The 12,887-nt window shown below is 44.4% G+C and overlaps 1 protein-coding gene across 3 annotated transcripts in view; it reads left to right on the forward strand.

Annotated features, from left to right (window-relative positions):
* zdhhc1 (zinc finger DHHC-type containing 1) overlaps positions 1-8,556 on the forward strand; it is a 42,700-nt gene extending 34,144 nt beyond the window's left edge. For all 3 annotated transcript variants that reach the window (XM_061736530.1, XM_061736550.1, XM_061736540.1), the window contains one exon: positions 6,100-8,556. In XM_061736530.1, coding sequence (XP_061592514.1) covers positions 6,100-6,626 — 527 coding nt within the window. In that variant the 3' untranslated portion in view covers positions 6,627-8,556. The remainder of the gene's footprint in view (positions 1-6,099) is intronic.
* The last annotated feature ends 4,331 nt before the right edge of the window (positions 8,557-12,887 follow it).

Genomic DNA, 12,887 nt, shown 5'->3' on the forward strand with positions numbered 1-12,887 from the left:
AGGGAAGTTCAACCCGGAATGGACAGATTCATCCTGGTTCAGTCTTCCTACTGGGACAAAACCAGTGTCTCATGCGTTCAGAGACCGTGGCGTTCAAAGTGCGAAAGTAAAACGCCACTGAAACAAAACACAAAGTTTTTCATCAAACATATCCACTCAAGTCTGAACTGAAGTCACAGAAAATAAGCTGACCATCTTAAACATGTTTGGGTCCACATACAGCTGTGAAGCAGCTTTCTCCACAATGAACATAATTAAAACTAAATATCGTTCCAGGTTCATCAATGAGCACCTTCTCATGTGCATGAGAACCTGACACCATCCAGCCCAGATTTAAAGTCCTGACAGGAGAAATTAGAGCTCAGTTCTCTCACTGAACGACAGAAAGTGAGGGCATAAGATTAAGGGGAAGAAAGAAAAACTGCAAAACTTTTAAATTGCTAAGATGTGTTTATATTAATTTATTATAAAAATGTGTTGAGACAATTAACAAAGAAAAGGGGAGATTCAAACTGCTGGTAAAGAAATAAAATAAGATAGCATTTGAAAAATAAAATAAAATCTTATTTATTTATTTTATTTTTAAGAGAAAAAAATGTGTAATTGAAGTTACACATGTTAATGGGCAAATATGTACTTTTTTAATATAACAGTCAGATGCAGATGTTGATACAACTATGAGGCTACTTGAATATATATATATATATATATTTATATATATATACATATATATATATATATATATATATATATATATATATATATATATATATATATATATATTTATTTATTATGATGTTCTGGGCCTTCGCTGCTATACAGTGTTAATATTTAACGGGCCTCGGGCCACTCTGTACTGAAAAAATTGGGCCCCAAGGTCAGAAAGGTTAAGAACCCCTGGTTTAGGGAGTAAAACACAGTAAAATTGTAGCTTTACAAACCATTAGGTAGCATTTTTTGGCAAAGCAGCGAAAAATGGCAGAACACCGGTACTCCTCTTCTCTGTCGTCCCTGATGCGTCCAACGATGCTGTGTCATCAGCGTACGTTTGTATGTGACACCGCTCTGAGTTTTGACAGAAGGCAAGGCAAGTTTATTTGTATAGCACAATTCAACACAAGGTAATTCAAAGAGTTTTACATCAACATTAAAAGCGGCAAGACACAATTAAACAGTAAATAACAAATAAAATGAAATAAAATGATAAGAAAAGAGGTAAAATAATAAAAGGCACCAGTTGTTAAAAAGTAAGGGCAGTAAAGTACTGCAGGTACATCTCATTCTTACAATGGCAAGAATTATGTTTCTATACGTTCAAAACGTACAAAGACCGGGTAAAATACATTACAAAAATAATCTGTAACAATAGGGGGCGCTGTTGAGTCGTTAGGCCACGCCCATTAATGCAAACCATTAAATATCACATTTTTCGGCAGGCCTGGCTTGCGTGCCAAATTTGGTGACTTTCGGGCACGTTTAGGGGGAAAAAAGGCCCTCATTTCGTCAGAAAAATACAAACAAGATAAAAAAAAGATTCCTACGGATACAATAGGGCCTTCGCAATGTCAGTGCTCAGGCCCTAATAATACATTTGATTTATTTAAGGCGCCTTTCGGGGCACTCAAGGTCACCTTTACAGTGCACACAACATTGATTAACAGAGCAAAAAGGACAACAATATAAATGCAATAAAAACAGAACTCAGCGGTAGCCTGGAGGGGGGGGGCGGTGAGTTGGAGAACAGGAGTGATATGATTGATGGATGGAGTTCTGGAGACGATCCGAGCGGCTGAGTTCTGGACCAGCTGGAGCTTCTGGATGGACTTGTGGGGGCCGAAGAGGGAGGGAGGTGCAGTAGTCCAGGCGGGATGTGACCAGAGTGTGGACCAGGATAGCAGCGCTGTTGGAAGTGAGGGACGGACGGAGGTGGTTAATACGGTGAAGAGGGAAGTTGGCTGACCGGGTAACCCGGTAATGTGGGTTTGGAATGACCACGAGCTGTCAAGGACGACCCAGGCTCTTAGAGCCCAGATATGCTTGCAGTTCAGACTGCGTACGCATCATGGACGCTACGCGTATCCTGCGTCCATTTGACGCGTCAACGTGCACGTTCTCAAAAAGACACTGACCGCGTACGCAACATGCAATATTCAATATTTTGAGTTAGTTTCTGCATAAAAATGCATTTTGATTACATTTCTAGCGAGAAATATATATTTTACTTTCATAATATTCACTCAGTACATAATTACTTGCTTGCTCGTTGTTGCTCAATGAATTTAAATATTGCCTGTTTCCACTCCCTGGTTCAAAAGCCATTAAAAATGATATTTTGTGGCTGGCCGACGCTCTGGTTAAGGTCTGGTTAGGTTAAAGCACCACTTATGATTGGTTAGAAGTAGGAAACGGTTGACAACGGATCCCAATGGACTTTGCATAGGTACAATATCCGTGGTGCTCACACGGAATTTACCACTTTCCGTGCTGGGGCCACGGAAAATAGTGGTGAGAGGTCCTGGGCATTTCACGGATTTTTGTGAGATCAGGTTGAAAACATTGCAGCTTCACATTAAGCCTGATTTATGGTTCCGCGTTAAATCGACACAGAACCTACGGCATAGGGTACGCCGTAGGCTCTGCGTTGGTGTAACGCGGAACCATAAATCAGCCTTTATTCTGGCGAGATCTGAAAAAACTTCGCAACAATGAGCAAGTGAGTGATTATGTACATTCACTGAGTGAATATTATGAAAGTAAAATATATATTTCTCACTAGAAATGTAATCAAAACAAATTTTTATGCAGAAACTAACTCAAAATAATTATTTTATTCGCTAAGAAATGAGAAATGTCCGCCATGTTTTTTGGTGTCACGGCCAGAATCTTGAAAGTCACGTGACTTGGATGCAAAACGAATAGGCAGAAAAAATGTAACAATGTAACAATTCAAGGGCTATTATTGTAACCCCTCTACGTTTTTGCACTTTGGACCAATGCAAGCCGCAACAGCAAGTATATCTGGGCTCTTAACCTGAGGGGAGGGGAAACAGAGGAGTTGTCAATGGAGTAAGTCTGTGAACTCTGTTTCAGTTTCAGTTATTTCAGCCATAGACCTTGATTATCAGCCAGCCTCCGTATAGCTCTGATTCAGGTCCACAGGGGTCACGAGGGGAAGGGGGAGGGCTGTGGGGCAGAGTGTCTTTTCAAGCATAACATCCAGGAGAAACTGAGGTTGGCCAGCCTTCCAGAGCCAAATTCAGATAGAAAATGATTGTTTCAGGTCAGTCTGACTCCAGTCATTTTCCGTCTGCCTTAGAAGTCTCTCTGATTCATCACCATGGCGACTCCAAACAGCCAAATTTGAGGTCAATTTCCACCAAGCCGAGCTTCAACTTCTCCAAGGTCTTATACCAATCCCGAAAACCGCAGCCAGTCTGCGATTCTGAGAATCACCAAAAATCGTGTCCAGTTTGTAATTTTGTTCCCCCAGCGTCTGAGTCCGTGTTGGTCGGACAGCTTATCCCTTCACATGCTCCAGGCAGCCTTGAAACGGCCAGAATAGCTGCCGACATTTTTGTCCATGTGGTAGGTAGCGGTTAGCTCCAAAAAACAGAGATCCTGTTAGGAGAAATCCAAAGATTTGTGAGGACATGCAGAGAAAGGCTCCGAAGTGGATGAACAAGACAGAACAAGACAGAGAGCAGCAGGGCAGACGGGGAGGGAGGGGGAGATGCTGAAGCCATGATGTAATGTTAGTGTTACAGGTCCCAAGGGTGAGGACCGTGGTAACAAATATGTTTACCTGTAAAAGCAGGTGGAGTGCGGAGCAATTAAAGCACGATGTGTCTCTGTCCTCCGCCAAGTCATTTCTTTATTTACAACATCATCATATTTACACAATAAACCGCCACAATTAACACATTAAACACATGGGTTCTATTTTCAAATATCACATCCCATTCTACTCTTCACTTTTCAGTTATCAACAACTTAAATTTGAGTAATACATTACTTCTTATTTACTCCAGCGTTGTACCGGTCAAAAACCCCTATACACAGTGTTACAACCTTCAGTGGGTCGAAATACCCCTTAATTACCTCTGTGGTATCCACAGGATTACCCAACATGCTTGTTTTAATCATATTTAAAGGAGCTTGAGGCTCCTTTTAAGAAATGAGACTCTCTAGCGCCACCCTTCACCACGACGGCCGTTGGGGGTACTGCAGCCAACAGTGAAGCCGGCACGGGAGAACGGGGAGAACGTGCATGCAGCGTCATGTGACGTCACATCCGCAGGACAGCGCGGGAAATTCGGGACCGAATTGCAGCACATTTTGCAGCACACAGCCTGTTCAAGGCAACGGAGAGATACACTAGAGGAATCATTCTTTAGGGTTTGGAACGCTTCATCTGACATTATTACTAGAAAACTTAAAATGTATATAGATTTTTTTCATAAATCCTGCCACAATCCGGCCTCAAGCTCCTTTAAATTTTATTTTGTGAAAATAATATATAAACATTTTACTAACACATAAATAAATGAAACAAATATCCGCCATAAAATTTGTTCATTTAGTGGTTTTTACCGTGTTTTACTGAGCGTTTACCTTGAACGTGCTCTACACGTGCTCTTCACGTAATGGCGGCGGCTGCCCGCATGTAATGACGGCCGTCAAACTTTCCCGTTTCACCATTTCCCCATTTCCCACAAAATTAACAAAAACACTTAAACTCTCTTCCTTCCTTCCTTCCTTTCTTATAACAGAAAACTACCATTTCCACTCACATTCGTCGGTCTCAACCCATATACAGTACTAACCTGTAAAAGCAGGTGGAGTGCGGAGCAATTAAAGCACGATGCGTCTCTGTCCTCCGCCAAGTCATTTCTGAAGTGACTGAGGCAGGTGCATCACTTTTACAGAACCCCAGAACCCCTGGAGCGACCACAACGTTCCGCCCCGCTGCTTCCCAACATAAAACGTTCCCAGACATTATAAATAAAATACATGAAAATGAAATACACATCTTAATGGAGGTGTCCCATTTATACACATATATATAAAAAAATCACATTATTGTGACCACTCCCTAACAGGGGTGTCACATTAGCATGCTGAAGCTGGAGATGTATTCATTTTGTTATCTTCTGTTTTTTGTTAGAAATAAAGGTTGATATCTGCATACCTACTACAGGTATTAGACATACAACATTAAAGAAAAGCTATACAAATATTATTGCATTTACAACGTTGCTTGCAAGAAGAAGAAGATTATTGTATTGGAAGTCAAAAAATCCACCCAAAGTATCTTTATGGTTTAGTGATCTGACGCAATTCATACAGTTGGAGAAGATAAAATATATACTCTCAGGGGGTCCAGGGACAGATTTCTCTCTGTCTGGGATCCGGTGTTACTGTATATCAGTAAACTTAGGCCACGTCTACACAGAGCCGGGTATTTACAAAAACGGATATTTCCCCCTGTACGTTTTGAAAAATATCCTCGTTTACACGAACCCGGATAAATCCGCGGATAAGGGTGCTATGAGCATCCAAACCTGCAGGGGGCAGTGTAACGAGAAGATAAAGTCATGCTAGCCAATCGAAATCCTGGAAAAAAACATCAACAAATGACACGAGTGAAGCCTGAATAATATGGTCCGCGTTAAATCGACGGCGTAGCCTACGTACGGTGCGCGTCGCCGCGTACCCTACGCCGTAGCTCTGCGTTGGTGTAACGCGGAACCATAAATCAGCCTTGACTGCCAGTTACTTCCAAGATGAACGAGAGTCTTTCGTTTGGAGTGACAGAGAAGTGGAGTTACTTAAGTGTGACTTTAGAATATAAAACAGGTAAAATACAAGAAAATATTGACTGTGGCCAAACAAATTGTAAACACAGGTCGCACAAATGATGCTGGTGACGTTTCTGGCATGCTTGGCATGCCCATAATTATAAAAAAAACAAAGAAATAAAGGTTGATGATAAAAACTTGTTGACAGTGATGCTCCATGTGACCCCTTGTGACAGGTATCCAGGTGGAACTGATCCTGCTGGTCTCTGTCTCGTCCTGACTCTGTTCTTGTCCTCCTCAGACCCCGGGGGTGGGCCCACCGTGTCTCCGGGTCGGCACCTTCCTTTCCCGGTGTTTCCCCTGCGGTCGTCCCTGCCCCCCCTGACCTCGGTCCCGGGGCCTATCCAGGCCGCCGCCCCCCCGGCCGAGTACCACTCGGACTCTGCCGAGTCTCTGGAGGAGATCCCGGTGGCGCTGGCCAAGCTGGGCTCCTCCTCCTCCGCCACGGCCGGTGCCGGCGCTGACGCGTCCATGCCGGCCAGCAGGCCGGCGCCCCCGCCCCCCGTCCTGTCCCCCCACCACAGGACTAAGAGGAAACGCTGCTCCAGGACTAGCAGGGGCGGGGGGGAGCTGCGCATGGAGATGGTGTCCAAGCAGCCTCTCTCTGTGTTCGTCAGCCGGACGAGCGGTGAACCCCCCGACCCCTGGGAGGACGATCTCTCCTCAGGGAGGAGGCATACTAGCTCCAGACCCGGACCCGGAGCCGGGTCCAGACCAACGTCTCGGACATCGCTGGGCTCTGGATCGGCCTCCTGGATGGAGCGCTGACCTGTCAGCTCATATAGCAATGGCACATTTCATTCTAGACTCTTACTCTGAAGAGATTCTGTGTTCATTCATCACCTGACCTTTAATTTGAAAACCAAAGTGACATTGTCTGTGTGTTTTAAACTTGTAGATCTTTTCTCATACCTGGAGTTTGAATAATTACTCCAATAATCACTTCACCAGATTAAAAGTCTCTGCAATTCTTCCTCAGGTTGGTGCTTTTATTTTGATAGATCCCATTAAAGGAAGTGGTTCCATTGTGGGACGGGTGCTGGTGTACAGGTGAGGTGGTCATGGGACTTTCCTGTCAGATATGTGTTTAAATGATGGATGATCCTACATAATAGAGGGTCCGCATTGAAGTCACTTCCCCACTGGACCAGCCCCCTTACTGCACTGAGTGGCAAAAACAGCTGCAACTAGTGGAGAAGACGGGATAACAGCTGATTATCAGCTTAAATTAAAGGCAGTTGGATTTGACAGTGACCCGTACAGTTACCCCAAGAACCAGTGGTCCATGGACATTAATATTTGGTACAGTTACCAAGAACCAGTGGTCCATGGACATTAATATTTGGTACAGTTACCAAGAACCAGTGGTCCATGGACATTAATATTTGGTACAGTTACCAAGAACCAGTGGTCCATGGACATTAATATTTGGTACAGTTACCCCAAGAACCAGTGGTCCATGGACATTAATATTTGGCCACGAATCCAGTTTCCTGATATTTATATTTACTTAATTTCTACGCCGGGGAAATACACGAAGCAAAGCTTGAAGGCTTACAGAAGTCTTGACGCTTGGTCCGACTTCAAGGCAGGATTTGTTGTAAAAATTAAAGTGATGAGGACACCGAACTTTATGATTTGACCGTTTAACGTTAGCTACCCAAAAATCCAACATTACCTGATACAAAATGGGAACCACAAATCCACGTTTCAGTTCCTGGAATCCAGTTGTTTCTGCTAATTGCAGCGATCCATTTGTCTCTCTTAAGCTTATTTTTCGGCAGTCTGTAAAACGATAACTCCGATTTCTTGCTAAATCTATGAGTACAGTCGATCCCACAACAGCTCTTTCCCATTTTAGATGTTTTCCAGTTGCTCAAACTGAAAGTTTACGCTGCCACTCAGTCTTTCTGACACTCAGTCTTTCTGTCACTCATTCTTTCTGTCACTTAGGGCGCTTTCACACCTGTGACCCGTTTGTTTTATTCCGATTCAGGGGCTAAATCGATACAGTGGTTCCGTTTCTCGTTTGTGTTCACAAGGCAAACGTCTGTAGCGGTTCAAAGCTGATAACAAATGCCATTCACGAACCAGCTGCTCTCTGATTGGTCAAATGAACGCGGAAGGAGTTTCCTCTTCCGCACCCCGGGATAAACAACACGCCCCTTTCAGCGCAGACCCAGTGGGCGACACGCCCCTTTCAGCGCAGACTCAGTGGGCGAAACCTGCTTTGAAGTCGCATCTGTGAAGTCATGCACATTCCCTCTATAGTTGTCCTTCAAATGACCCTGAAGCAGGTTTTATGCACATTAGCTGATACAGCTCTGTTAACGTGAATTGAAGGTCAAATCCACAAACCCAGCCTGTTTTCGTCTTCAAGGGGCAGATACGGAAGGATACATAAAGGGGTTTGATAGCTCCATCCCCACAGATTCTCGTAAGGGGACTGAAGAGCCAGGAATCCTTCAGGACCAGGATGTGTCTGAAGCTCCATCAGAGCAGAGCTGCTCCTTTTAAACCTATACGTTCTCAGTTAACAATAACATGCTCCATGTGATGCTATTAATCCCAATTGTGGTCCTGATGCGAGTCACAAGACCACATGCAGTGTCTGAAGCTGAGTATGTGTGTGTCTGTTCAGCAGGACTTTTTGTTAAACAAAAATCACTGATTTTTATTCTCCAATAAACGTTTCTGTTCTTCACTGTAAATGTGTTTATTTGTACTGTAAAGTGGAACATTTCTAACCTGTAAATCAAAGAATACAGACGGTGGTGAGTAGAGGAACTGCAGTTCTGGATCTAAGACCAGGTCCAGACACTAGTCCCTTATCTGAGGTCCAGTAGAACCAGTATGGACACTAATCCCTTATCTGGGGTCCAGTAGAACCAGTATGGACACTAATCCCTTATCTGAGGTCCAGTAGAACCAGTATGGACACTAATCCCTTATCTGAGGTCCAGTAGAACCAGTATGGACACTAATCCCTTATCTGAGGTCCAGTAGAACCAGTATGGACACTAATCCCTTATCTGAGGTCCGGTAGAACCAGTATGACTTGCATCTACTTTTCCAGAATTTTAGATACAAATAGAAGATTGCAAATTGCTCTATAATTAGCTAAGGTGTCTGGGTCAAGAGAAGGTTTTTTAAGGTTTAATTACTGCCACCTTGAAAACCTGTGGTACATATCCTAAGTTTAGGGATAGGTTGATTTGGTCCAGTATTGTCGCACCAATAAGAGAAAGAACATTTTTGAATAGTGGAGTCGGGATGGGGTCTAACATACATGTGGTTGACTTAGCTCTATTAACGAGTGAGGTCAGCTCAGGGAGGTCTATAGGATCAAAACAGTCTAGAGTCAAGTCAGAGCCTAGGGAAGTCGCTAAAGCTGAAGAAACACCTACAACCGGCTGGTTGATTTCTTCTCTAACTCTCATGATTTTACTGTTAAAGAAGCTTATAAAGTCTTCACTACTGAGAGCTGCAGGAATGCACGGCTCAACAGAGTTGTGACTCTTTGTCAGCCTGGCTACAGTGCTGAACAGAAAACATGGGTTACTTTTGTTATCCTCTATCAACAATGAATAATAAGCTGTTCTGGCTTTGCAAATGGCTTTTTTTATATACTATTAGACTATCTTTCCATTCACGATAGGAGTCTACAGACTTACAAGAGTACCACTTCCTTTCCATTTTACGCACGTTTTGTTTCAACATGCGCTGAAACAACATATAAAAATTCAGACTCCTAGCTAAAAGCGTTAGTAAACTATGCAAAAAGAGACACAAAATAGGCCCTGTTCCATTTGTCAGGAGGCTCTCAGACCTATACGTGTCTACACCCTCTAAACCAGCCAGGACGTTTTGGAGGAAACACTGTTGAAGAGGTCATAGAAGTTTGAATGTTTTATATGTTGTTTGGGGGCATCCCCTGATCAGACAGACGTTAGTTTGGTGCAGATCAGACCTGTACTTTTCGATGGGCGGGGCTTTGAAACTTCACCTTTTCCAACATTTGAACAGACGCCGTTGCCACAACATTTGACCAAACCAAGTAAAACTTGACCTGTGGCCTCCATATGGGGCCTAGATTGGGCTTGCCAAGTCTCAACTCTGTGAACCCTCTGCAACGCCAACTAGCTCTGTGGAAGTCGTACAGCCACGGGACCAGAAAATCCTAGCAAAGGGCCATCTGCATTGCAACATAGTCAAAAATCAGCCTCCCAGCTCAAAGCGTTAGTGAATTATTCAAAAAACACACAAAAAAGGCCCGAAAAAGGCACCACACGCGGTGACCTTTGGCACTTCCGAAGGTCGCACGGGTCTGGACCTCGGCACAGTGGATGACAGTTACCTCCTGATAAAGAGTCTAGAATTTCAGCCTCCTAGCTTAAAGCGTTAGTGAACTATGCAAAAAAAGACACGAAATAGGCCCCGCAGCCCCGAAAAGCAACACATGCGGTGACCTTTGACACTTCCGAAGGTCACATGGATCTGAAACTCGGCACAGTGGATGAGAGTCACCTCCTGATACAGAGTCTAGAATTTCAGCCCCCAGCCCCCAGCTTTACGTTGAATTCTATTGTTCAGGTTTTAAAATTCTAGCTAAATACATAAAAAAGGGAGGTGAGGTGTGAGCTCCATAACAAAACTTCTGTGCCTACTGAGCATTAATAACATGGGGTTAGCCATAGAAAGGGGCGATAATGAGGTGTGAGCTCCATAGCAAGCATTAACAACATGGGGTTAGCCATAGAAAGGGGCTGATTGATGACTGATTATGGGATGATTGTTATCATTTTGTCCTTCATTCTATTATATGACAGCAGTCAAATCGGGTGACGGATCCCATTGATTTCGCATAGTACTATATCCGTGGTGCTCTCATTAAAACCTCAATAAAACACTGCTAAAACAGCGTTAAAAACATGCTTTTACAAACTGACAGTAACAAACAGTACCTTGCGCGACAAAAACTCATAATTTAGCCACTATAACAAAGAATAATATATACATAATAATAATGTCATATTCCGTGTATATATCACGACAATGGATCCCATTGACTTTGCATGGTACAATATCCGTGGTGCTCACACGGAATTATACCACTTTCCGTGTTGGTACCACGGAAAATAGTGGTGAGAGGTCGTGGGCATTTCACGTATTTTTGTGAGATCAGGTTGTGTCGGCGGCACGCAACAGGGCGCACGCCGCCGGGTTGCCGCCTGGTTGCCGCCGGGTTGCCGCGGCAGCAAGAGCGCAAGACAGCGCAAGACGACCCAAGCTGCCGCTGCAAATTGAAAATGTTTTAATTTCACCGTGCGCCCTGTGAAGGCATCTCAGCGGTGTCCAATACGAGAGAAGGTGCTGGAGCAGGGTGGCCAACCCTGGTCCTCGAGAGCAACACTCCAGCATGTTTTAGATGTTACCCTGCTTCAGCACACCTGATTCTAATGAATGGTCCTAATTAGCTTGTCATCAAGTTCTGCACAATTCTGTTGATGACACAGGTACTTGTATCATGGTGTGTTGAAGCAGGGAAACATCTAAAACATGCAGGAGTGTGGCTCTCGAGGACCAGCGTTGGCCACCCCTGGAGTGAGTCTGTGTGAGGAGCTGTGGGATGAGACTGCAGGCCTATCAATAAAAAGGGACAAAAGTTGAGAGAAATCTCCCAGAATTTGGACATACCTGGTGTGTTTAAAAGTGGTAGAAATGTGATATTCTTTTGCTCTTTTAACAATAAAATGTTAATTTAAAATAAAATATAGCATTTCCATGCCTCATATCAGGATCAATTGAATCATTTATCAATATATGGTTATGAAACTTTTTTTCGGTCGCCAAGCAACCTGCAACAAATATGTACGCATGCGCGCAGGCGCGCCCTGCTCTGCTCCCTGCTCTGCGCCGTCTCTGCGCCGAGTCTGTGAGTCCGCGCACACCCGGTGGTGTGCGCGGCGCAAACCGCGTTCTAGGTGAAAGCCGCTTTGCGCCCTTGCTGCCGCGGCAACCCGGCGGCAACCCGGCGGCAACCCGGCGGCAACCCGGCGGCAACCCGGCGGTGTGCATCGTCTTGCGGCCTACGCCGCCGCGCAAAGCCGGCGGCGTGCGGCAGACCCTGCGCTCTTGCGCGGAGGCAGCACATACACAATGAATGGGAAAGCCGGCGGCGGCTGCCGCTGTGCTCTCTCTAGGTGAAAGTAGCTTTAGGAAGTGGAGGTCTGGATCAGGACCCCGGTGGTCCGTAGAGGAACCACAGGTCTGGATTCAGACACTAGTTTGTGAGGCGTGTTGCTGCCATCATGTTTTTATTCTTTCTTTTTTATTAAAGATTTCTTCTGTTTAAAGGGGACCTATTATGGCATCTAAAGAGGACATATTATGGCATTTAATGTATATTTTAAACAGGCCTTGAATGTCTTAAAAACTATCTAAAGCTTGTTTTTTCGACATAAATCAGAAATTCAGTCTCTGGGCCATGTTTTTATTTTTTCCGCTTCTAAAGCCTTTTTATGTGCTTCATTTTCAGGGCGGGGGGGGCTATGATAATGAGGCTCTGCGCTGATTGGCTGCTTGAATGACGTGTAAGAGGGGAGGAGAATAAGCCTTGCTCCGGCCAGAGCAGCCGGCTGCGTCGTACACAAAACGTGTCCCATGCGAGAAGCTTCTGCGACAAAATCAATTACATGGCTTTATTTTTTTTGTATTAGACTGTCCTAACTGGCCGCGAGTTTAACAGTTTCAGTGTGGACAGAGAGCGTCCGATGTCACGCAGCTCGACCTGATAGCGGACGCTCTCATTCAGTTACACGCTGTAAACGGATCTTAAAGCCTGATTTACGGTTCTGCGTTAAATCAACGCGTACCCTACGCCGTGGGCTCTGCGTTGGTGTAACGCGGAACCATAAATCAGCCTTTAGTTCCCTGAAAAGGGAACGGGTCACCTCGTCTTCACACTAATTCACACAGGAAGATTTAATTGAATTCTAAACAGTTACACCACAGTTATTTACTCAGATT

Source organism: Cololabis saira, chromosome 2 (genome assembly GCF_033807715.1).
Source record: "Cololabis saira isolate AMF1-May2022 chromosome 2, fColSai1.1, whole genome shotgun sequence".
In the NCBI taxonomy this organism is placed as follows: domain Eukaryota; kingdom Metazoa; phylum Chordata; class Actinopteri; order Beloniformes; family Belonidae; genus Cololabis; species Cololabis saira.